Source organism: Chiloscyllium punctatum, chromosome 4 (assembly GCF_047496795.1).
Source record: "Chiloscyllium punctatum isolate Juve2018m chromosome 4, sChiPun1.3, whole genome shotgun sequence".
Lineage (NCBI taxonomy): Eukaryota > Metazoa > Chordata > Chondrichthyes > Orectolobiformes > Hemiscylliidae > Chiloscyllium > Chiloscyllium punctatum.
In genome coordinates, this window is record NC_092742.1 from 76,186,736 (window position 1) to 76,214,697 (window position 27,962).

Genomic DNA, 27,962 nt, shown 5'->3' on the forward strand with positions numbered 1-27,962 from the left:
TGCAGGCTCGAGGGCAGAATGGCCTACTCCTGCACCTATTGTCTATTGTCCTGATCAACTCTAGCGACAATGGTCTCCGCCTCCAACAACCACAAGCAACTGAAATATAAATATAAAACTGCAGAAGCTGAAAATCTGAAATCAAAACAAGAAGTGCAAGAATAGCTCAGCATTTCAGGCAACATCAAACTGGTCCTTCCTCAGAACTGTTTCAAAATATTTCCCACTTTCATCGGAATCCGCGTTACTTTGCTTTTTGTGTCCCTCTAAAGATTCTCTCTGCCCACCCCATCCCAGATTATGTATCTTTCTTTAATTTCTCCCCGCAGGGCCTTGTTGAGTTGAACTTAGTCTGTCAGAGCCATCACTTGCTGTCTTGACCCCAGTTCCACCAAACTGCTATCGCCCAACTTCTCTTCGTGGCTCCTATATTAGCCGACAACATTAATGTTCCTCACCCCTTATGTGCAGTTTTCCTCTCTTCAAATCAACTCCTCTTCCAAAAACCAACTCTGACCCCTCCCTCATTGCAATTTGTCATGCATCTCAAAGTCCTTTTCCACTCCAAAGTCTTTAAACATACAAGCATACAATTGCCTTCGAAATACCATATCCATATTGCTCACACCTCCAATTATGAATCCTTCCTAACAATGCCTTTCTCATCACTATGTGTAAAGGGCAAATGCAGAAATAATATCCTACGTGACAGATAGCCTTCCCTCCTCATATTTCTCAACCTGTCTATAGCCTTTCACATTCTTAACCATATCAGCATCCTCTCTCTCTGTCTGCATTGTTCCTTCATGTGTCCACTCAGGATCTATTGTTGGCTTGTTCCTATTTCGCAACCACATGCTATGCCTCAAAAATATCATTTGCAAACAGAGCATCATCTTCATCTCAGTCCCATAAACCATAGCTCCTGCATGTTTTCTATGCTATGACACCATGTTCCCAATATCTAGCTCTAATAAGCAGGAATTTCCTCCAATCCCCACATTAAACTGCTAGAGCTAGTACCAATCCCACTCCCTGACAGATGTAGAAACAGATGATTTACAACTTTTTTGTCATAATTGACATAAAAGAACGTACCAAACAAATATCTGCGCAATCACTGGAAATACTTATTTTCACCTCCATGGCATCAATCACCTTCTCATGTGGTCCTGACACCTTAATCTGTGATTTTGTTGCCTCTAGACTTGTTTAGCCAGTGCACTCCTAATTTAATGTGGTTTTTCTCTCTCCACAGATGCTGCCAGTCCTGCTCAGTTTCTCCAGCATTCGGTGTTTGTTAAGGATTTAGGGAAAACTGGCAATGACCAAAATGTCAAAACTCATGTCCTCTCTCGTACAGCTTGAGGTCATTCAAATACCACAGTTTTAATTTACATCCAGTGCCATTCGCCAGTTTTCCTTATACTATCTAGCCTGTATTGGCTCATGTTTATGTAAAGTCTCAGTTTTAACATGCTCATTCTTGTTTCCAGCTGTCTCCATGAACTCACCCATTATCCCCTCAATGATCTCCTCCAGTCTGAAACGTTTCAAGATGACTGCACTCATCCAATTCTGGCCTCCAGAGTACCCTCATTCTTAATCACACCATTGCTAGCACCTGTCCTTGCAATTGCTAATTCCTAATTCCTAAGCCTTGGAAATTCCTCCCTACATCTTTCTTCCCTTGATAAGACCCAAACTAATATTTTTGTACCTGATTTTGTGCCAAAATTTGTTTGGTACAGCTCCTCAAAAGCACCCTGGGACATATTCTAAAAAACACATTTAATAATAACAACATGTTTTTGTTGCTTTTCAGGTACCCTCAAAAACACAGGATGTTCAGAAACCTTATAGATACAGGCATTGACCTGCAGTGTTTGATAAAATATCTAACAATAGACTATTAATGATCACACTCAAGACTGCTACATATCATCAAACAACTGTTGTCGATGTACAAAGTTAAAAATCACACGACTCCAGATTATAGTCCAACAGGTTTAATTGGAAGCAATAGCTTTCGGAGTGACGCTCCTTCATCAGGTTCATCACAACTACCTGATGAAGGAGTGGCGCTCCGAAAGTTAGTGCTTCCAATTAAACCTGGTGGACTATAACCTGGTGTCATGTGACTTTTAACTTTGTACACCACAGTCCCAACACCGGCATCTCCAAATCATGACTGTTGTCGATGTAAAACTTGATGCTGCAATCCTCGATTCCCTGCTTGGCCACAGAATAATATTGGTAACAATTTTCAAGATTAAAAAATCTTATTTTACAAGAATGTTCAGCTACACGGATGATTCCTGGAAACTGAACAATGAGCAAAAAATAAGCTTAAAGTAATTTGGCAGGTACTGATGCATCAAAATCTATTACATTGTTTTTGGCTAGCAATACATTTGACATTTGTACGCCTGGAACATTTCAAACAATACAGGATGCTAAATCGATTAATGATTGAATTATGTTTTGCCAGATAAGCCCACTGCAACAGAAATGTTTCAAACAGAGTTTCTAAATCATATTCCAACTTTGATTGACAACTAATTTGTTCTTCTCAAAGGTTAAATACATGTGTAAATATATGATATGAGCTAAGGAATTGCTGGAAATACACAGTGCTATAAATCTTCAACACAATATTGAACTGCAACCAAAATTACAAGTTCAAGTTCCAGCCATACTTGAATCATATTTAACTCGTCTTGTCTGGGTTTTGACATTTTGGTCTTTGCCAGTTTTCCCTAAATACTTAACAAACACCGAATGCTGGAGAAACACGGCAGACTGGCTGCATCTGTGGACAGAGAAACAGTGTTAATGTTTTGATTCTGGTATGGTTCTTCTTCACAACTGAAAGGTCTTGGACAATGTCAAAAGCATTAAAAAAAAGAGGCAGAGGCCCACTGCAAAAGGCAAAGAGGTTGTTAATGGTGGAGAAAGAGAAAAAGGGAAGTTAAGTGGGTGAAAGGAAGGGACTTGATCCTCTTTTTAACTAAAGGTTATTGCAGTAGGAACAGTCTTCACCTCCTCTTCCCCGAATGCATATCCTTCATCAATGCCAGTTGGAATCGAGATGTTAAGTTATTGAAAAATGAATCAAACTCCACATTATGATGACAATATGCTCCACTCACAGGCAAATTTCAACTGCTTATTCTTACTTCAGCCACTGTTGTCCTGGCAGGTTAATATATCAAACCAAGTAACTTGCACCAAGAAACTGTCAAAAGTGAGGCAATCCAGAAAGTAAGTCATGCATTCATTAAACAAAACCAGAAGATCATCTTCTGCATCTGCTCTCGATTCTTGCACTTTTGCCAGTAAGAGGCAATTGCGTCAACAATGTTTCCTACATAAAAGGAAGGAGCAAGCCACGTGGCAAGGCATCCAGTCAGAACAGTCATAAGAGCCGAAGTTGTTTTGAACACAGTTAATCTACACATGTAAGACAACATGATACACTAAGCATAAAGCAATTGTTAAGTAAAAGTAAATGCATCACAACAAGTCAGGTCAGATACTGACTTCAAAATTTGTTGTGTCAGATCATGTGTCATTAGTTTCGTAGTGTAGTATTTGATTATTTCCTGAATATTCTGAAATCTTTAGAGAGAAATCTTTCACAATAATGAAAAAGATAATACAGGACCTAGCATCAGGAGGAGTGAAGATCTTAGGAAGAAGAAAATTTACATACCAATAGGATGAGAGGAAGTGAACACATCAGGACAACTGAATAACACAATAGGGTTAGGGTTAGGGTTAGTCCTTGCGGTTTTTAATAGATCCATTCAATCAACCTGTTCAGAGATGTTACTAGACACATCTGGGGCAGGCAAGACTTTAAACACAAACTTCAGGCCCAGAGGCAGGGACACTACCCACAAGAGTCACAAAATTTATTTGTAACCAATCTGTTCAGATAATGTTATGACACATCTCAGGGATATGGGGAACTTCTAGTCCAGACATAGGATTACCTACCGCTGCACCGTAAGAGCACTGGCTATTTTTAGGCAACCTGTTTGGACATGTTATGACTCAACTCTTCATCATAAAGTGTTTCAAAGCAGTCAGAAAATGATTAACCACCACACTCGCTGTGGACAGCTCAGTAACTCGGAGGTAGGATATTTGCACGTTCAGTTACTACTAAAAGTTAACTTGCAGCTTCCAATTCTCTGGTGTCAGCCTGATGTAAGCATTTAGATCAAGAGAGGAACAAATAAAGCATGCTCTTTCCCTCCAAAATCAAATTAGCCAATAGCAAAGCAGAGTGAAAAACAATCCCAGCTGCACTTAACAAGGGCCAGCAATGGATGAACATGATAAACCCCATTAGGATTCTCAAGGAAATATGTCCCTTCTCATCTTTGCATTGTGTTACTTTAGTCCTAATTTTATCTTTCCCTGTTTCTCTTCTAACCACAATACACTTCACTAATTTTTTTCTGCTTGCACTCACAAATCTGGCCCCTCACTTTTTGTCATGTTTGCTGTTTTTAACTCAGCATTCACCCATGCTAAACCACCTGATACTTTCAAAACCGCTTCAACAGGACACACACAGTCTACTACTGCTATCCTTCTGATAGAAACTGGCACACAACTCAAAAAAAAACAGGAGTTCCCTCTACACTACGAAGGTTTGGGTCAGACTGCAAGTAAACTGAAGCAGCCTCCTCAGGTGAGTCAAGAGACAGCCGTTTTGGGGATAGTCCTCGTCGTCAAACATCTTCTGCATGACCGGCTGTGCTTTTCCAATGCCACACTTTTCAACTCTGATCTCCAGCATCTGCAGTGCTCACTTTCTCCACATCCTCAAGCAGGTAGCCAACCACGAGCTCAGCCTCTGCACAAAGTTGGGTGGTGGGAATAACACCATGGCAGCTCCAACAAAAACAGGCACAGAGGTCAATAATGTAAAATGATGCATACTAGTTGTTCATTAACGAAATGGAAGCCTTGACATTTCAAGGGAATAGTAGATGCTATCAATAAAGGACCTGAGTTTGAGGGATAATACCTGCCTCAGAATTGAGTCCTCCTGCTTCTGGTGTTCCAGGGACAAAAGGATTAAAGTAACTGCTTCACTGAACATAACATATTGCAAGAGCAAATTGCAGACTGAGCAATATTATTGATATAGCCTCTGACACACTAAAAGTAGTAGAGGAATAGTATTTGAAGACTGTAATTGCCTTGGCTACAAAATGCAACAGTTAGCTGCAATCAAGAGGTAACACACCTCTGGTCATTCCTGGAGAAGTGCAGCCTCCTTAGGAAACTGCAGGTATTTTATCCTGACCTGAAGTTCCCTATTGCTCCTCCCACAGTTCCAAATCTACTTCTTACTTTCTTCTGTTGTTTTCTTCCTTCTTCCACATCATCTAAATATACAGGAATACCTGCAAAAGCATCAAAGTGTCTTTTCAGCAGCTCTTTTTGAAACTACACAACAGCAAGAGTGAAAGCTATGCAATACATTACACGGGTCCTCCATCGAGTCATAGAGATGGACAGCATGGAAACGGAACCCTTCATCCAACTCGTCCATGCCAACCAGATATCGTAAATTAATCTAGTTCCACTTGCCAGCACTTGGCCCATATCCCTCTAAACCCTTCTTATTCATACACCATTCATTTGCCTTTTAAATTTTGCAATTGTACCAGCCTCCACTACTTCCCCTCACAGCTCATTCCATGTACTCACCACCTTCTGTGTGAAAAAGGTCCTTAGGTGCTTTTTAAAATCTTTCTCCTCTCACCTTAGACCTACGCCCTCTGGTTTTGGACTCAACTACTCTGGGCAGAATACCTTGACTATTCACCCTATCTATACCCCTCATGATTTTATACATTTCTATAAGGTTACCCCTTAGCCTCCAACACTCTGGGGAAAATAGCCCCAGCCTATTAAGCCTCTCCCTATCACTCAAACCCTCCCCCTATCACTCAAACCCTCCAATGCTGGCAACATTCTTGTAAATCTTTTCTGCACCCTCTCATGTTTCACAACATCCTTTCAGTAGCTGGGAGACTAATTTGAATGCAGTATGCCAGAAATGGCCTGACCAATGTCCTGTACAGTTGCAACATGACCTCCCAACCCCTACCCTCAATGTTCTAACCAAAAAAGGTAAGCATACCAAACACCTTCTTCACTATCCTGTGTAGCTGGGACTCCACTTGCATGGAAAACCGAATGAAACATGATGCACTGCACACTGACTGTCCTCAAATCAGACTACTAGACTTTGCATCAATTTGCTCAGGCCTTACAATCGATGCTGAAATGTACGGATGCAGATCTAATAGTTCTATCTTTATAAAATTGAAGTTAAGCTACACATTGTTAATAATCATGGAGAATCAGGGAGTCCAGAACTAGAGGGCATAGGTTTAGGGTGAGAGGGGAAAGATGTAAGAGACCTAAGGGGCAACATTTTCACACAGAGGATGGTACAGGTATGGAATGAGCTGCCAGAGGAAGTGGTGGAGGCTGGTACAATTGCAACATTTAAGAGGCATTTCGATGGGTATATGAATAGGAAGGGTTTGGAGGGATATGGGCGGGTGCTGGCAGGTGGGACTAGATTGGGTTGGGATATCTGGTCGGCATGGATGCGTTGGACCAAAGGGTCTGTTTCCATGCTGTACATCTCTATGACTCTAAATTCATCACGGGGAGTCGATTTTAGAATTTGTGATTATTGATAGAATTCTGTTATCCAAATCTACTATTTATCTACACTGAGGTGTTTCCTATGGAAAATTAGAGTGCACACTATTTATAATAAAGAACTAAACTAAAGCAAACAGACAGAACGAGAGAAGAAACACGAATAAGGAAATTCAGAAGTAAAAACAAAGGATGGTACAATAATGAGAGGAATGGAAGGAGAAAAGGCAAAAAAAAGGTAAGGAAGGGAATTACAAAAAACAATTAGTAACATCATGTCACAAAGTAATAGAAAGGAAATTTGTGTCTATGAATTGCACATGGTGACTGCTACTGGTTGTGTAACATTCATTAAGGAAGAATAATGGAAGATGAAGGAAGATAATTTGTCAATTATTTATGATGCACTTTTATACCTCACTTTGTGAACAAGTAATTTCAATGGTGCATCCATAATTAAAACATTCTAGTATTTCAAGTTGAACAAAGTCTGCATTATTGCTTTAGAAGTTCACTGGACAACTGATCTGTTGATCAGTAAATAAGATTTTGAATTGACCAAGCGTCTGATTAGAATTGCTGGGCTGTGGCTAAGTGTAAACTTTCATGAGTTTCATGGAGTGTTTCTCTCTGAGTCAAAAAGTGTGGTGCTGGAAAAGCACAGTCGGTCCGGCAGCATCTGTGGACCAGGAGAGTCGACGTTTCAAGCATAATTTCTTCATCTGATGAAGATCTTAAGCTCGAAACATTGACTCTCCTGCTCCATGGATGCTGCCTGACCAGCTGTGCTTTTCCAGAGTCCTCACTTTCTCCTAGTTTCTCTCGGTGAGGCCTAGCGTGTTTTCTCACGTTAATTTGACAGACTCACCTCATCGCTTGTATACTACGCCCGTATGGCACCTTGCTTGTTATATTCTCCTAACCATCACAGGCAGAAGCACTGGGCTGTGCCAGGATATCCCAGGATTCCTGGTACTGGCACCATCTTTAAAAGCCAGCCATGCACACAGTCAAGCACTAACATTCAGGAGATGCCCCACTTGGTTCCTGTTCAGACATGTTGGATGGAAGGAAATTTGTACCCTGTTTTGCCAACGGGCATATGAAGGCCCTGCAGGCTGGAGGGGCATGTGTGGCTTTTGACCATGAGGTGAGTGCTGAAATGTTAGTGAGTATTGGAGGACCAGAGAATCAAGTGTGAAGCTGGACTCACCCAGACACGGTGCTGACTGTCATGTCATGATTTGTCACCATCCAGTTTCACACAGTTGGGTTGGACAATGATAAACTATATATCAATGAGATGAGATGACAACAGTGAGAATGTTAATACATGCTAATGCATACAAGTGGGCCACTTGCAGCTCACTATGAGAATCTTTCATCACTTCATTGGAAAACTGGACGTTTTGCTCTCGGGAACCTTCTTGTTGGGCCAACCTCATGTGCTTCTCTCAACTCTCTTGACAACTTGTTTAGTATCTGGGAAGATTCTGCCCATTGTTACTGTTTTTCGGACTAGGCCTAAATTCCAAATGATTTTGTATTAGTCGACACTCCAATTGGAATCAGAGTGTTGAACATCTATCAGTCAGCTCCTAGCATTTATGTTATCACATTTGATTTTCAGAGATTGGTGGCAGGTCTGTACGTTCAACTTCTGGGTGTACAGGTCTGCTGCCAGTCTACAGAAATCAAAAATTAGCATAAGAGCTGACAGGTGGCATCCAGATGTGGAAAGTCCAAAATTCACATTAAAAGCAATAAAAAAACGTTTTAAAACCTGAAGTTGGACAAGAGTATTTGTGATATAATCCTTTCAAAGTGTGTTTATCCTCTATGTAACGTTAAAAATATTTCACATGAGAGAAATATTATGATTTATGGCACTGCATTTCTCCTCAACTTTACCTTTCTCCGAAATTAAGACCAGGTGATTCTTACAAACTAGAAAGAACTTTACTGGTGCATCGGTCTGGCTGAATGTACAATGATGCTCACTCAATATTGATTTTTGCCAACTTGTGCTCCTTCTCTAGGATAACATCTGGACTTGTTTAATTAGAATCGGTGCCCAATGTACTCACAAGAAACATTAACAGATCAGAAAATCAGTTCCAGGCTACAAATGGAACACAACTTCCACACTAATTTCTTGAATTTATATAACATCACTAATGTAGTGGGACATCTCAAAGTGCTTTACAGAAGCATTAACCAAATGCTGACATTAAATCACATGAGGAGATATCAGGGCAGGTAACCAATTGCTCAGTCACAGAGATTTCAAGAAGGGTCTCAAAGGTAAGATTTCAAAACTTAGGGCTTAGTCAGCTGTAGATAACAGCTGTAGTGGTGGCCTTAGAATTGGGGATGTACCAGAGGCTAGAATTGAAAGAACTCAAATCTCCAGGAATCAGCAGCGAGTAAAGATAGGAAAGGCAACATGGAAAGATTTGATGATGAGTATGAGGATTTTAAAAATGTAGCATTGCAAAATTTCCATCTGCTGAATTGCCACAGCATTTTTTGATGATGTAAAGCTCAAATAAGTTTCCTTTCAGGCAATATAGATGCTGGTTTTATCTAATTTTATATCATCTTAAACACCACTTGAAGGCCAAATACATTGAACAGCCAGAACATGAAGAAAGTCTCACAAGAAACTAAGCTAAAAGCAAACTGCATTCATAAATTTAACATAGACTGAAGTAAAGTATTAAATGTAAGGCAAAGTAGGAACATTTTTTGATTTTGTAAAATAATTGATGGTTACATTCCACATTTCAAAGAAGAAATGTAAGTGTCCTATGCTTTTTTTACCTCATTCGATTTTAAACCATCAAGTTTAGCCAGACAACATTTAAACTACTTTGTCCCCAATAAATATTATGTCCTTATGGGAAGAAAATAGGCCATCCTTACTAGATTAGTCTAAATGGTTTTGTGTATTTGATATGCCTTGAAACAATGCAGAGATGAGACACCAGCTTTACAAGACTTCTATTCAATGCTTTAAAATATCTATTCCAAACTTACAGTTCTTGGCTTCCAGCTTTTTCTAGCATCCAGCTAAAGTTTGTTTACTTTTCGTAGAGCCCACACCAGGCCAAACTAATCATACTCAGTTAGCACAGATAATTAACAAACACACATAATCAAACTGTCTGAAAACTAGAAATGTAACTGCAGAATCTCAGCCTCTGGTTGAATCTTAAGTGTCCTCTGTAATAGCCTAGGGAACCAAGTGTATCACATCGCCATTGAAAAAAATCAAAAAGAATGAAACTACAAGGATAGCGTACCATTGAACCATGCACCGCAAACAATAAAAGCACAAGCTCTCCTGATACACCCTGCAAACATTCTCCTTACTTGGAGATTTCTGTCAAATTTTAGACAGCTGTCTAGCATTCAAGTTGAGCAAGAACCTGACACAGTCATACTTATGGAGTGATGACACCATTATTGTACAGCCAGAGTGATTCCCAGGAGTCCCAAAAGCTTCACCTGAGATTCCAGTATTTTTTATGATATCAGATCAAACATAGGCATGGAAACGTTCTGTTAAGTTTGAACTAGTCTGGCAGGGTGGTGAAACCCGAAACAGTAGTGTGACAAGACAGAATGTTGAGGCTGGTACAGAAGTTAAAGAAAGCAACCTAAATAGACAGGGCAGGCAACAGCATGACAGTGAATGAGGGAAGACTGATGGAATTAAACTATATTTATTGCAACGCAGGAGCACAGACAAGTAAGACAGATGAGCTCAGGGACATGGGACTGGGATATCACAACTATTACAGAAACATGACTGAGGGAGGGACAGGACTGGCAGCTAAATGTTCCAGGGTATGGATGTTATTAAGGATAGAAGGGAGACCAGAGAGGATGGGGAGTGACATTTTTCATCATGGCAGTAATTGGAGATGACATTCCTGTGAAACTACATAGGTGGAACTGAGAAATAAAAAGGAGATGATCAATTGGATAGGATTGTACTATCGGCCCCCCCGGTAGTCAGTAGGAAATGGAGGAGCAAATATGAAGAGAGAACGCAGATAGCTGTAAGAACAATAGGGTTGTAATGGTAGGGGATTTTAACTTTCCAAACATAGACTGGGACTGCAACAGCATTGAGGGCTTGGATGGAGAGGAATTTGTTAAGTGTATTAAGAAAACTTTGTCAATCAAGATGGCCCTACTAGAGAAGGAGCAAAACTTGATCTTCTCTTGGGAAATAAGGCAGGGCAAGTGACTGAGGAGCTAATGAGGCAGCACTTTGGGACCTGTGACTATAACACTATTAGTTTTAAAATAGTTAGGGAAAAGAATAGACCTGGTCCACATGTTAAAGTTCTAAATTGGAGCAAGGCCAATTTTGATGGTATTGGATAGGAACTTTCAAAAGTTGACAGAGGAGGCTGTTGGCAGGGAAAGGGAAGTCTGACAAGTAGATGGCTTTCAAAAGCGAGATAGGGAGAGTTAAGAAACAGGATGTTCCTGTTAGTGAAGGATAGTAGGAGTAGGGAACACTGGACGACAGGAGATATTGAGGCTCTGGTCAAGAGAAGGAAGGTAGATGTCAGGTATTGACTCTGTGACAGTAAAGGAATTACGACATATTCCCAAGTCAGGATCGAGTGTGGCCTGGAGGGCAACTTGCAGGTGATGGAGTTCCCATGCATCTGTTACCCTTGTCCTGGACAGCAATAGACACCACATGTTTGGAAGGTGCTGTGAAGGTGGTGTGGTGAGTTGTTGCACTGCATGGTATGTACTGCTGCCATGGTCTGGCTAAGGGTTTGCCATGGACCAGAAACATTACTGGATTGGCCTTGTTATTACAACAAATGAGAAGCTAGGAACATGAGGCAAGAAACCCATCTCCTACATCCTCTGTTTGTTCACCATCTGCAAGGCACAAGTGATCAAATATTTACCCTTGCCTGGATGAGCTCCAACAGTACACAGAAAGCTTCATACACGACAAACCATGACAAAGCAGCCTGCTTGATCAACCCTGAACCTACAACCACCTGCTTAAACATTCACTTTCTCCATCACTGACACACAAAGGTAGCTGTAAATCCCATCTACAAGACACACGTCTTCCAAACTTGCAGACTCTACCATCCAGAAGGACAAGGACAGCAGATGCACAGTAACACCACCATCTGCAATTCCCCTCCATGTCATACACTATCCTGTCTTGGATAACTTCATCACTATTCCTTCACCATCACTGGCTCAATATCCTGCAAATCCCTTCTAAAAACACTGTGGATTCACCTGCACCACATTTTTGAGAGAAGTTAAGACTCAGGCACATAACTGTCATTTAGAGTTACAGGTAAGAACAGAATACTTGTTTCCTAAAGGAAACGAGTTAATGAGATAGATTTTTAGAAGACTTCATGATAGGCTTAATGGTTACCATTACTAAAGAGATGTGGGAATAGTGTTGGGAAATGGCATTGAGGTATGAGATCAGTCTTGATCTAGTGGAGCAAGTTAAAAATGATTTCTCCCATTCCGACTTCCTACGTTAGGTTAGGAGCAGAAGCCCTATGGTATCCTTTCAGACTGAGTGAAGTAAGACTACACTCAAAGATCTGCTGTTGTGTGTGTCAGTCCATCTCCTCACTCTGCTGTATCAAGCTGTTCATCACCTCATATCCATTCTCTCCTTCTCTGTACTGAATGGCCTCACATTCTCATCGATCAATCAATCAATCTCCACTTCTACTCACCCTCGTCCTTATGCATCTGCATAACTGTTATTTTGCAGTACAGGCCAGCTGATGGATTTCCCCATTTAATGTCCAATGTAAGGCATTACTCAGGCCACACCTGGAATACTGTGAACTGTTCTAGACCTTATGCCGCAGGCAGGACAGACTGGTATTGGAAGCAATCCAGAGATGGTTCAGTAGGTTCACCCGAGGTATGAGGAGAGGTTGTGTATGTTGGGCTTGTACTTACTGATGTTTAAAATAATGATAGGGACCTATTGAAGCACAAGATTCTTAGGATTCTTGACAGGGTAGATGCTGAAAAGGTTGTTTCATCTTACAGATTATCTAGAACTAGAACTACTCAGACCCTCCTACTCTAAGCCAGCCATAATGCTATCTGTTCTGTGTAAACTAGCTAGCAGATAAAGAAAGCAGCCTTCAAAGCTTTTTTAATGTGAGGCATGTTGCATGTGTTCATTCAACTGCTTTAATGCTTTCTCACCTAGCTTTCCTAGGTTCAGGAAATCAATGGATATGCCATTCAACTTCCAGAGGAGAATAAACCCAAAGTATTTGGTCATGGGATGTGGGCAGCACTGACGAGGCCAATGGTTATTGCTAAACTTCTTATACTCTAAGAAGTGGGCTGCCTTCTTGAACTGCTGCAGTGCATGTCATGTAGGAACATCTGAAGTGTAGCTGTGGAGGTAGTTCGAGATTCTGAACCAACAATGGTCATAGTTCCAAGTTAAAATGTTATGTGGCTTGGAGCTAACTTGAAGGTAATGCTGTCCCCATCCTGCTAGGTGGTAGAGGTCATCTGTCAGATGTACTGTGTCACATTCCTAACTTGTGCTATGTAGATGGTGGATAGGCTTTGAAGACTGGGGAGTTCAATTACATGCCAGGGTATCCCCAGCCATCTACCTTCCCAGGGAGTTTTGCATAAGCTTCCTAATACATTCCAAATAAATTGCAAAATGGGTTGAATTGGAGCAGGTCTTCCAATAACCATATATGTTACCACTGTGACTAGGGAAAGTGACTCTCTCTTACTTCAAGCACATGAAGTCAGCTAGCTAGCAAGCCAAACAAAAAGAAAAAAAAGCAATAAAAGGGATTGCTGTCACCTCTAAAGTTGAAATTCAGTAATAGTTGGAAAGAATCGGAGTAACAGAATCTCAATCAACTTGCAAAACTAAGAATCTTGAGACTGACTTTTCAACTACAGCATTAATGATACTGGTAACCTCCACTGCAAAAACCACAATCTTCCAGTGTCTGGTCTTCACAAACATTCAGAGATTGATCTCTACTTTGTTAAAATCAAAACTCTTACTATTTAGACTCACCTCTTATTGCCAATCTTTGTGGATGTGTGTTGAAGAAGGATTGGAAACCCATTTAGTAATTTTTTTTTTAAAAATCAACGTTTGTTAGCTCTAAAAAGCCTGCTTAAATTGGTTCCTTTTGAAACAAGTTCATTTGAATGCAGACAAAAGCTATGCAAAAGGGAAGGAATATGTTTTTAAATTAAACTTTTTCTGACCAACCTAAAGGCCTGGTGAATATAGAAGGGGAACCAGTTCATCCCTCCTCAGCTCGGAGCTGATTGATTTGGGGTACTCCATCTGAAACAATTTAGGGTAATGGCCACAGTCTGGGAACAGCACAGAGACAACAGAGAAAACCACTTGCAAGTGGGGTGGCACGGTGGCAAGTGGTTAGCACTGCTGCCTCACAGTGAGAGGACTTGGGTTCAATTCCAGCCTGAGCCAACTGTCTGTGTGGAGTGTGCAAACTGTCTCAGCATCTGCGTGGGTTTCCTCCAGGTGCTCCGGTTTCCTCCTACAATTCAAACATGTGCAGGTTAGGTAAACTGGCCATAAAAAATTGCCCATAGTGTTCAGGGATGTGTAGGTTAGGTGCATTAGTCAGGGTAAATGTAGAGTAATAGGGTAGGGCAATGGGCCTGGTGGGTTACTCTTCAGCAGGTCTGTAAGGACTTGATGGGCCGAAGGGCCTGTTTCCGCACTGTAGGGCTTCTATGGTTGAAATACAACCTTTGGTTAAATGTACAAGATAAGTGACAGAGGTTAAGACCCATAGACTGGAAATGAGGTCAAGATGTGGAAGGCTAGAAAAAAAAAGTGTAAGATCTGAAGTGAGCATAGTCCTACCATAAAGGTCACAGACTGGTGAAAGAAACCCCAATCTCACAGCATGTAAGGACCACATATTTTTATTTCTGTGGTTTCAAAATTGTGGATTGAAATAGGAAAGAACAATTTTAAATCTCAGTGTTTGAAAGAGTGGGTGTTTGAACAAGCAGTAATAGAAGATTGAGTTGCAGACTATATTGATTTGAGGAATGTACAGATGCCATCTGACTTGCAATCTAAGAAGTTTATTGATCTATGGACTAGTTATCGTTATTGATGACAGAGTTCTTCTGCCTGCCAACATTTGGGTGATTAGTTCCCAGGTAATTGAATAGTTTGGAGCAAGTTCAGTTCTGCCCCAGCTCAGGGGCAGTCCTCCTGTTTTCCGCAGTCAAAGCTAACTTTAAACCGGAACATAACAGTTTACCTTTCCTGCAAAAGTAGATACAAGTACAACTTCTAACCTCTAAGCCAGAGACATTTTAAAAAGCTACCTTGTGCTTCTTATTAACCAGTGGAAGCATCTGGAGAAAAATGACTGAAGCAATGTACTGGCCAGCAGAAGACTCATTAAGATCATCTCACCATCTGTACCTGGGAACAAAAACTAATGAACTCCCTTTTCTGTTTTTCAACTTTTGCCCATAATCTATTTTACCCTGTATATATGTGAGGTAATGTGTATATAAGGAGACTAGAGAGATTAGTTTATAGGGCGATTGGAGTTTTAATTAGTAGCGTTTAATGTTAACAAGTTACATTTGTTTAATTGTAGCTACAGTCTAATTACAGAATAGTGATTTGCATTCAGTACAGAAACCTGGTCTGTTTTTTGTTAATCAATCTGATCTGAAAGTCAGATAAATTGGGATCTTTGTGTATTTTGTAAAATCTTTAACTTTTGTAACAGTTCCAGGAATTGTGGGGCTCAATTTCCAGTGTGCTACCCAGTGAGACATAACTTTCAGATGAAGTTGGGAGAAATGAGTAGAGGTCAAACATTGACAAGAATAAAGATCATAAAACAAGTCAGGGATATAACAGGAAGCATAAATTCTTATGATCAATAACTTATAGTGGCTACCAACAAATTAGAAGATAAGGTGAGAGAAGATACTAAACAAAATGTATTTGGTATTTACATGATGTAGCAAATCGGGGATAGCCAGTCTTACACAGTTGAGGGTTAATTCCCTACAGTAGGAAAAGTGAGCATGAATATTTCTTTTATCTCTTATAGCCATATATTTCTGAGAAACTAAATCTATTGACATAAAGGCTGCATTTTTACAAGGGGATAAAGTCAAATGGAAGTCTTTTTAAAACCATCAAAAGAAGCTGATGAATTAGAAGGGAAACGGTATAAATTAAATAAGCGTGTTTATAGTTGCATGATGCATCAACAGTGTAGTATTTCTCAGTTAAGTCCATCTCATTGAAAGTGGGGTATATTCAGCTAAAAATAGATCCAGCAAGATTTTATTGATATCACAAGGATAAACAATGCTAATTTTTTTAATGGGTATGTTGTACAGGAATCAACAGCACACGATAAACAACGTAAAATAGGAGTTTAACATCGCTCGTGAAACTTCAGGGATCATTAAATACACAAGAATAGAAATGAAGCAGAATAATTTGGTAGTGATCTTCAATCCAGTCTTATTTAGAACAAGTCAATTGTATCCAGTGGACAGGGCCAGGTCCTCATATGTACAGGATCACCCATCCAAGATTGAAATAAACGAATTGAGAAGTCTAATGGTCAGTTATACTTGTTGCACTCACAGACTAGACTGGATGATGCTAGTTTTGACCTACTGAAATGGAGTACCAAGTTAAGACATGCTGCAGTTGATGAGGCTCCAAAAACAAGAAAAACATTTTAAAAATTAAATTCAGAGAAACTGTACAGAAGTTTCCAGCCTTAGCTAATCCAAAAGATTTGAAGATAATTTTTAGCAATCCTCAATTGATGTTCTAAAATGGCAGAGCTCATTATATACTTGTTAGGAAAGAACAAGAAATGTTGTCTATTATGGGAAGCGAAGAAAATAAAAAGGATAGTTAAAAGCACATTAGCTTCTGAAACACTGGCGTGAGTAGAATATGCTCTAACAGGGTGGCACAGTGGCTCAGTTGTTAGCACTGCTGCCTCATAGTGCCAGAAATGTGCGTTCGATTCCAGGCCTTGGGCAATTGTCTGTGTGGAGTTTGCGCATTCTCTCAGTTTGCATGGGTTTCCTCCTACTATCCAAAAGTGAGCAGGTTAGGTGAATTGGCCATGCTAAATTGCCCATAGTGTCCAGAGATGTGTAAGATTGGGTGCATTAGTCAGGGGTAATTGTAGAGTAATAGGGTAGGAGTCTGGGTGGGTTACTTTTCAGAGGGTCGGTGTGGACATGTTGAGCCAAATGGTCTCTTTCTACACTGTAGGGATTCTGTAGAAGCAATAGATATGAAGGTACCCATATCTAGTTTTATGAAGGAAATATGAGGGGCAAACGGAGAAAAACATTATCTCAAAATGTTAGGTGGGTAACCATTTCCTCTGGAGCAATAGTAATGAGAATTGACCGTGCTAATGTGAAGTTAATGTTGTAAAGTCAAGATACTAAAATAAAATGGGTTGACTCAAGGCACTGATTGTCAGAGTATTTTACGAAGAGAATTGTTTGCCATTAAAAATTAGTAGATGTCCTCAAAAAGGGACATCTTGTGTTATGACAAGAACATGGAATATAGAAATGACAACATGAAGTATTGTGTTACGAGAATATGGATAACATTCTTGTTTACTGGCTTTGCAATAGTGTTTACATGCGAATATTTTTATTCTATAATGTGAAATATAGGATCTGTTAATGGTTGGTGGTATTACAATGTACAAAGAGGAAAAATATACTGATTTTAGTTTTGAAAAGTTTAACAATTTTTCAATTTAAAGGAAAGATGGAAATCTATTGAAATCGGTTTAATCATATTAAGTTTGTTAATGCCTTTGTTTAAGATTTAAAAGAAACAGATGGTGGCATTTATTTATAGGAAGCATCAGGTCAGGAATGAGATACTTGATAAGACTGAGGAAGTCAATAAACTTTATCCACAAAGGAATTACACATATGCGTCTTGATTTTATTTTCTCCAATTGGTGTGGAATTGATTAACAAGCCAGAGAATTAGTTTGGCTACAATTCTGACTTATCATGCCTTCAAATATTATTTCATGTTTATTACTTCAATGGATAAGTCCTGATATGTTCTAATGTATTCACTCAGTACCTAGAAGTAAATACCATAAGCTCACACAGACATTTAATGGATATCAATACCAAATTTCTTGACAACATTTGAGATGGAGCTGAGAATATTAGGCTTAAACTTACTAATTCACTCATCTAAATGAGAGTGTCCTGTTGCTAAAGATGCTATTCAATTTTCTGTATAAAAGCAGTGAGCACTTTATAATCTCACTATTACTCTGACTGCAGAAAAACTGAGCCATTACCTAATTAGTGGAAACAAGTTATTAAACCAGTTGTTTGACTTCAATGTCACCGAGAGATCAGTTTGTTAGAGAATATATGGCATTATGTTTGTTTTTAATAATTTTTTCCAGCATTTTTAGAATAAGGTGAGTTTTCAAAGGTAAACTAAGTCTGCCATTCATGGACAGTCACTAGTCAGAAATCCAATTTTTGTACAAAGCTAATTGTAATAAGTCAATTATCACTCATAGTATGCTTCCAAATTCAGTGCAGACTAATATAAGCCAGACACCCAAAAATAATCTTCCACCATGCTTTTACTAAATTATTAAGGTGACAGAAAAATGGTTGCAAGACACAAATGGATGTGGGGCCAGACTTCAAAATGCACATAAAAAGTAGTTAACTGATATCTTGACAGTATTGTAGTTTAATGTGGTGACAAGATTATGTTCAGGGACAGTTGCATTGATTCTAATTGACAGTGTCAGGACATAAATCCCCCACACATACTTCTAATGCACGGATGGAAGACTCAATCAGTTTGTAGTTCTCAAGCATGTCAGTACGCTTCCTAATAACTGACTGAAATTAACTATTTAACTATTTCTGGTCATTCAGATTGTAAAACGTTAGACTCTTCTTTCCATCTAGTATGAAAACCTGTAAGAGATGGATGGGAAATTCAAGCTATCTTACAGGTGTAACAATTTATTCTGTTTTGGTACTTTATTTCACTCAAAGCACTATTACTTCAAAACACATCAAACAAATTTAACAAGCAGAATTCCACACACTCTCATCAGGAGAGAATTAGTTGCTTCATACACTGAGCAAATGTTTATAATTTTTTGCAACAGACGTATTGTTATTTCTTCATAAGCCATTTAAGTACTGACTAAAGTACTTAGAAAAACGAATTTTGATGAAGCAACTGTACAACCACAAATCTTTCGTAACGAGTTCCAATAACACTTTATATTTCAAAAGTATAGTGGAAATAGTTTGTAACCATAAATTAACACAGCTTTGTATAATGTACAATGCCAAAACTACAAATGCACATTTGTAGCAAAAAGACAAGATTAATTCATACTTTCTTCAGAGAGTATTTGCCATTTCATAATATATTACTTTTTATAATTAATGCTTTTGTAGTTGAGATAGTATTGATACTATGCAATGCAACATAGAAACCGACCCCTCAGCCCACTTATGCTGTGTTGATTTTCTATTCCTTATTGAGACCCGGTACTGATGCATATGTGGTTTCTATCCCTCTCTTCACCCCTGTAGATATGTTTTAAACAGTGCTAACAAGCCTACCTCCACTGGCAGTGCACCCATCATCCTCTGGGAGAAAGATTTTCCCCACACTTCTCCCCTAAACATTTCCCCTCTCACCTTTAACCTGTGTCCTCTTGTCATTGACCTTTCCACCCTGGGGGAAGAAAACCTGTGACTATCCAACATATCTATGCCTCTCATAATTTTGTAGATGTCTACCAGATCATCCTTCAGCCTTCATGTTTCCAGTGAAAAAAATCCAAATTTGTCCAACCTCTCATAAATAAAATCCTCCAGACCAGGCACCTGCTCCAAAGCATCCATATCCTCTGGTAAGTGTGGCAACCAGAACTGCACGCAATATTCCAAACGTGGCCGAACCCTAACTTTTTGTACAGCTGTAACATAACTTGCCAACTTTTCTACTCGATACCCTGGTTGATGAAGGCAAGTGTGATGCATGTCTTCTTGGCCATCTTATCCACCTGTGTCATCACTTTCAGGGATCTGTGAACCTGTATGCTCAGATCTCTGTATGTCAATGCTCCGAAAGGTTCTGCTATTTATTGTATAATTTGCACCTGAATTTCATCTTCCAAAATGCATCACCTTGCATTTGTCCATTAAACACCATCTGCCATTTCTCTGCCCGAGTCTGCAATCTATATATATTCCACTATATCCTTTTACAATCCTTCTCACGATCTGCAACTCCGCCAATTTTGGTGTCATCTGGAAACTTACCAATCAGACCACATACCTTTTCCTCCAGATCAATTTTATATGTACACACATTACAAACTGATCCCTGCGGAGCACATTAGTTACTGATCTCCATTCTGAAAACTACCCTTCCAATGCTACTCCGTCTTCTATGACCAAGCCAGTTTTGTATCCATTTAGCCAGCTCACTCCAGATCCCAGGAGACTCTGCCTTTTGTACCAGCCTAACTTTTCAAATGCCTTACGAAAGTCCCTGTAAAACAAACTTCAACTGCCCTTCACTCAATCATTCTTGTCACCTCATCAAAAAACTCAAACAAGTTGTTGAGACATGACCTTCCCTGCACAAACCCATGCTGCCTATCACTAAACAAGTCTGTTTGCTTCCAAATGTGAATAAATTCTATTTCTCAGTATCTTATCCAACAGCTTCCCCGCCTCGGATGTCAGGCTTGCTGGTCTGTAATTACTTGCATTTTATATGTTTCCCTTCTTAGAGTCAGACAGTCATAGAGATGTACAGCATGGAAACAGACCCTTCGGTCCAACACGTCCATGCCGACCAGATCTCCCAACCCAATCTAGTCCCACCTGCCAGCACACTGCCCATATCCCTCCAAACCGCTCCTATTCATATACCCATCCAAATGCCTTTTAAATGTTGCAATTATACCAGCTTCCACCACATCCTCTGGCAGCTCATTCCATACACGCACCAACCTCTGCGTTAAAAAGTTGCCCCTTAGGTCTCTTTTATATCTTTCCCCTCTCACCCTAAACCTATGCCTTCTAGTTCTGGACTCCCTAATCCCAGGGAAAAGACTTTGTCTATTGATCCTATCCATGCCCCTCATAATTTTGTAAACCTCTATAAAGGTCACCCCTCAGCCTCCGAAGCTCCAGGGAAAACAGCCCCAGCCTGTTCAGCCTCTCCTTGTAGCTCAGATGCTCCAACCCTGGCAACATCCTTGTCAATCTTTTCTGAACCCTTTCAGGTTTCACAACACCTTTCCGATAGGACAGAGACCAGAATTGCATACAATATTCCAACAGTGGCCTAACCAATGTCCTGTACAGCTGCAGCATGACCTCCCAACTCCTGTACTCAATACTCTGACCAATAAAGGAAAACATACCAAATGCCTTCTTCACTATCCTATCTACCTGCGACTCCACTTTGAAGGAGCTATGAACCTGCACTCCAAGGTCTCTTTGTTTAGCAACACTCCCTAGGACCTTACCATTTAGTGTATAAGTCCTGTGAAGATTTGCTTTCCCAAAATGCAGCATCTCGCATTTATCGGAATTAAACTCCATCTGCCACTTCTCAGCCCATTGGCCCATCTGGTCCAGATCCTATTATAATCTGAGGTAACCCTCTTCGCTGTCCACTACACCTCCAATTTTGGTGTCATCTGCAAACTTACTAACTGTACTTCTTATGCTCGCATCCAAATCATTTATGTAAATGACAAAAAGTAGAGGATCCAGCACCGATCCTTGTGGCACTCCACTGGTCACAGGCCTCCAGTCTGAAAAAACAACCCTCCACCACCACCCTCTGTCTTCTACCTTTGAGCCAGTTCTGTATCCAAATGCCTAGTTCTCCCTGTGTTCCATGAGATCTAACCTTGCTAATCAGTCTCCCATGGGGAACCTTGTTGAACGCCTTACTGAAGTCCATATAGATCACATCTACCGCTCTTCCCTCATCAATCCTTTTTGTTACTTCTTCAAAAAACTCAATCAAGTGTGTGAGACATGATTTCCCACACACATGTTGACTATCCCTAATCAGTCCTTGCCTTTCCAAATACATGCACATCCTGGCCCTCAGGAGTCCCTCCAACAACTTGCCCACCACTGAGGTCAAGCTCACCGGTCTATAGTTCCCTGGCTTGCCTTTACCGCCCTTCTTAAACAGTGCCACCATGTTAGCCAACCTCCAGTCTTCCAGCACCTCACCTGTGACTATCGATGATACAAATATCTCTTAAATAAAGGAAAAACATTTGTCATCCTCCAGTCCTCCCAGACCTCACTTGAGGCCAAACAGAATACAAAGATATCTAGTAAGGCCTCAGCTATTTTCATCCTTGCCTTTCATAGTATCCTGGGATAGATCCCATCTGGCCCTGGAAACTTGTCGACCCTAATATATTTCAAATTACCTAACACTTCCTCCTTCATTATGTTGACCTTCTTGAGAAGATGTGTGTGTATATACAAAAAATATCAAAATGCTTTGGGATTTTCTCTAACCCTGTTGGCCAAGGAAATATCACAGTTCCTTTTATTCCTTCCTAACTCCCTGTTTGAGCTCCTTCCTACTTTCTCTTTACTCCTCAAGGACATAATCTGTTTTTAGTTGCCAAGAGTTTAGATATGCTTCCTTTTTTGACTAAGCTACTAAACTTTCCCCTTATCCAAGATTCCTGAATCCTGACATTTCCTGTCCTTCATTTTCACAGGAACATGTCTGTCCTGCACTGTAATCAACTGGCCTTTAAAAGACTCCCACATGTCAGATGTAGATTTACCCTCAAAACAGCCACTCCCATTCCACATTCTCCAATTCTTGCCTCATTTGATTATAGTTGGCCTTTCCCTAGTTTAACACCTTCATTTGAGGTCTACTCTTGTCCATATCCATAAGTATCCAAAAACATATGGAATTATGGTCACTATTCCTGAAAGGCTACCCCACGGAAACTTTGATCACCTGGCCAGACTCCTTTCCCAATACCAGGTTCAATGTAGACCACTGCCCTGTTGGACCATCCACATACTATTTCTAAAAACTCTCCTGTTCACACTTAACAAATTGTACCCCATTCAAAACCTGGCACTAAGTGAGTCCCAGTCAATATGGGGAAGTTAAAATCATCCATCACAACAACCTTTTCATTTTTGCATCTTTCTAGAATCGGACTACACATCTCCAACCCTATCTCCCGCTGACAGCTGGGAGGTCTGTAGTACAATCCCAGCATTGTGAATACAACCTTCCAATTCCTGAGCTCTACTCATATTATATGGCACTGTAAAGTTATTAATCTTAAAATATCCAGCTTGAATATTTGTCCAAAATATGTACTGTGAAATCAGATATTCATTTTTATAAAGATAAAAAAGAGAATATCACAGCAGTTTATTAAATAACTATTTTTATACCAGTAGTAAGTCATTCAAGTTGAATTACTGAGGGGGAAGAGTGCAACTTCAGTAGGCTTACAAAACGACTTTCATTTCCAGCTATTTTTCCTGTTTATTGACTTCAATGGAAAAGACAGTAAGGGAAACTGAACTGGTATGTGTGAAGGGTGGCCTCTCCACAAATGAGCATTTGGCTCCCCCTTTCCACTGCTGAAGTTGGATTTAACTCCATTTATTACTTCACAAATGTGGAAGGAGTCTCCCTAACACATTTTTAAAAATGGATTAGTCCTTGTCAGTAATGAGAGAGATTCTGCTTCTACTTAGAGATTCTTACCTGCAAATTTTCTGTTTCTGTCTTGTGATCTCGTTTCAAGTGCAAAATGGCAGCATGGTATTCTGTTAAAATGAGAATAGCATTAGTCTAACTGATGTTGTTTAATGGTGTGAAAAATACAACATTGCATTAAATTATATCAGTAATTGAAAAAACAAACATTCTTTAATAAAAAGGTCTTCTCTTTAAAAGAGACAATGTGAAGCTTGTGAAATAGATACTGTCCTAATAAAGCAAGAGGCTTTAACTATTGATCCAAATAACTGGTTCAGTAATTTAAAACAAAAGTACCTCTCACTTATAGTTGTTTCCAAATAAAGAATAATATTTGGGAAGGACAATTTTCCTGAAGAGAATACTTTGTGCAATATAGAATCCAGCACATCTAAATCCAGACTAAATCATGCTAAAAACATGTTTTCTTGTGTGCTATAATCCATTTCATATGGGGACACCCATATTATACGCTGAACTAATTTTCTTCTACCTATGACTTCAGATCATTCAAGTATGTCTAAGCACAAGAATAATTTACTTATCAGGAAATAGACAATTTAAGAATTTGCTGAATGAGGGGAGAAAGCCATACTTCCCTTATAAGTGGATGGTATACATTATTTTCATTGTTTGCACTTGTTCACTTTATGTGACATCTTATGCAAAGAACTTTGCTAATCGTTAGTCCTTTCCAATACGCACCATGTCCTCTGGCCTAGGAGCCAATTGTCAATTTTCTAAAGTATCTTTATTTGCTACTATTGGATCTTAATGAAATATAGTTTTCCTAGACTAAGATTTTGTTCATAGAAATAATAAAAATTGAATGCTACTGCCCTCTCCTGGTGTAATGCAGAATATATTTCCTACACAGCAATAAACTCTTGAATCTTCACTTACCCATTTCTTCAGTTATAGCACATTGTGTGTGTATCTAGTCACTATCACTAGAAAAATCATTTTAGTTTTCACATGCAGGAATTATTTTGTTGCACGCAAAAGCATAAAAATCATTCACACTAAATACAACATTGCATTACTGGTCATATCACTTCTATCCCTTGTGAATTGTGGGCTTTCACATTCACATTCTCTCTGGAGTGAAAGGGAGTATAAACTTTAATTTTTACTTGTTTGTCAGACGTGGCCATTGCCGACTAGGCCAGTGTTTATTGCCCATCCCTAATTTTCTGTGAGGTGGTGGTGATGGTGAGCCTCATCCTTTGAGGGTGTAGGTACACTCTCAGTGCTGTTGGGAAGGATTTCCAGAGTTTTGATCCAGTGAGAATGAAGGAACAGTAATTCAATTCCGAGTCAATGTGTGTGGCTTGGAGGAGAATTTGTAGGTGGTAGTGTATTCAGGCATCTGCTGTCCTTGTCCTGTTAGGTGGTAGAGGTCATGGACTTGAAGAGGGCATTCAGGGACCTTGGTTGCCACTGTGCATCAGTGGAGAAAGGAGTGAACACTTAAGGTGGTGGATGGGATGTCAATAAAATGATACTTTGTTCTAGATGGTGTTGAGCCTTTTGACTATCTTTGGCGTCCAAACTAGTGTGATGTATTCCACCAAATTCCTGATTTGCACTTTATAGATAATATACAGGCTTTGGGGAAGTTAATAACTAGAATTTAAAAAAAAGCTAATTAAATTTGCAAATGACGATACAGATCTAAACTCATTTCATTTGTCTTTCCTTCGGAGGGGCGGACATAAACCTCTTAGTCTCTGACCTGTCATTGTTTGATAGCTCTTCTAGTTCAGTTCCTGGCCAATGGTAACCTTCAGGATATTAATAGTAGAAAATTTAGTGATAGTAATGTCATTCAACGTCAAGGGGAGATGGTTGGACTCTCTTATATCTGCATCTGTAACACCTTTTGCTCTGTGCTATGAAGGATCACTTCTCAGATTTATTCAACCTAAGCAGATCTCCTACTCGATACAAGTATTTTTTTGCATAACATGAACATATTCTTTCAAAGATCAAAAAGCAAAAGTTTTGTATTTGAATATTGCTGGAAAGTGAGATGCCAGTGAAACTTTTCATCGTGTACTCATCAGGGCTACGGACCAGAGGATAAAAGTGTGCTGACTGTTGGTAAATTGTCCCTAATGGGTCAGAGCAAGGGCATTCATGAAGAAAGTCAATGATTTAAACAGAAATAATGTACAGGGTTAGGGGAATGAGAGGTAGAATGGCACTTTGTAATGATGCTCATTTGAAGAGCCAGCACAGAAGTGATGGACCACATATCCACCTCATTAATAATTTCGTGATTCTGTGGGTGGACAGTTGCAAACTTCAAGGTTTTGTATCCATTCAGAAACTGCAGATAAAAGCATTGCAGAATTTAACCCGGATGTGCAGATGGTGAGGTCATCTGATCAAGGCTGTAAGGTTCATTATTTTGAACGTGTGCATGCCAAGTCTGACTTTGCAGCTCAGGTAGGAAGACACAGTGGCTTTCCTGACAGATAAAGAAAAAAAGCAAGAGGATCTGGGCCAGAAATTTCCCAAACGAGCAAGTCTTCCATTTAATATTTGTGTTGTCTTCCAATGGGACGAAAAGCAAGAGAAGCACACCTCTAGATTCCACAAGCTGAGCTTCAACATCCCCAGCCACAGACTTGCCCTCAAGTCCTTCTTCGTGAGAACACTCAAAATCAGAAGTCCAATCTGGCAGCCATTCCCAAAACCTAGCTGCTGTCAACAGCTAGACCCAAGGCCAATGCCATCACTTTCAAGACCAGCAGAATTTAAACAGCACAGAACAATAAATTTCCATTCTGGAGCAGCAGGTGGATTTATACTTCATATTGTTACCTACGATCTGGAGTAGACTCAATGTCAGTCCTTTTATCACCAAGAAAATCATTTTTAGCAATCCTAGATGCAGCAATCAGTATAAATGGGAAACAATGTGAAAGTACTTCTGAATTATATTAGATTACTTCAGGTTTTTGGTAATACAGCAAATAGTGCTATTGTAAATTCAACATTTTTTTTGTCCGTGTAAAGTGTCAAGTACAGCTGACATGTTCAGGGTCTGTGTTACATTTTTTTATTTTGGAAGAGTGTATTTTTTATGATTGTGTCTTATGATTGTGGATAGATACTTTTAACCAACCTAATCAAACACGGTACAACACCTCTAGAGCAGATGGGATTCAAAATCAGGCCTTTTAGTAGAGAGGTATGGAGACTACCACTACACTAGAAGGGCACTTCGTGCCTGTTTATAGGCTGTCAGCGATACAGTGGTGATGTTATCACCAGTACGGGTTAGGGAAAGAGTTCTAATTAAACATGACAATTACAGGATATATACCTAATTTAAGATATCACAGATAAAGAACAATTTTAAAATTCAATACCAACTGTTTTTTATTTTTTTCCCCTCCCTGGAAGAGGTAAGAAGGGGAATTAATTGAACAGGTTGACCTTGGAAGGAAACTTGCTCCTTTGCTTTCTCAGTAATTGATCACCTCAGTAATTAATACTCCAGCAATTAAGGTGCTTAGGTGGTTGGTTAATGGCCACTTAAGGGCCTCAAACTACCACCACCCTGTAGGAGAGACTCAAAGATTCACAACTCTGAGGGAAGAGTTTTCTTATTATTGTGGTCCTAAATGGTCAGTCCCTAGTCTCAGACCTACTCATAAAACTCCTTAATTGGTATATAATTCTTTTCATCACTTCTTATTCTTCAAAACTATAGGAAGTATAGACATCAACACAATCTTTCCTCTTAGGACAATCCCTTTATTTTAGGATTCAGTCTTGAGAACTTTATTGTACTCCATCAAAGACAAGTATGTCCTCCCTTCTGTAAAGGGACCAGAGGTATGCACAGATCTCCAGATGTGGACTCACCAAGGTCCTGGTGAGTAAAACTTCCTTACTCATATTTCAACTTCATTTGAAGTAAGGCAAATATTTAATGTGCTTCCTAATGGCTTGTTGCAAATTCATGGTAACATTGCAATTTGTGTAGAAGGACATCCTGATCTTTCAGAATAGCAACATTTCCCAGTCTCTCACTATTTAGTGTTTCTCTATTCCTCCCACCAAAGTAGTCAACTTCATGTGTTTCCATGTGATGTTCCATCTGCCACACTCCTCTAAGTATTCCTGATTTTAGTTTAAGATTTAGTTAATCTAGGTCTTTTTAAGAGACTTGTTATGTATGTGTTATGTTAGTCTCACAAGGGAAAGTGTCAATTATTTTCTGAATTAATATACCATTCTTTCAAGAAGCCATTTTATGCTACTACATGGTTGCAATAACAACCTCAAAAATATTGATTAAAAACTCGAATTGAGTAGTAGCCTGCAACGTATGATTAATTAAAGACCTCAACTTAACTGT

General features: G+C 39.6%; 1 protein-coding gene across 4 annotated transcripts in view; it reads right to left on the bottom strand.

Moving 5' to 3' along the window:
• The window catches only part of fmn1 (formin 1), a 373,616-nt gene that overhangs the window by 267,960 nt on the left and 77,694 nt on the right, over window positions 1-27,962 (bottom strand). For all 4 annotated transcript variants that reach the window (XM_072569057.1, XM_072569058.1, XM_072569056.1 and 1 more), the window contains one exon: window positions 23,594-23,655. In XM_072569057.1, the coding sequence (XP_072425158.1) occupies window positions 23,594-23,655 (62 nt within the window). The remainder of the gene's footprint in view (window positions 1-23,593; window positions 23,656-27,962) is intronic.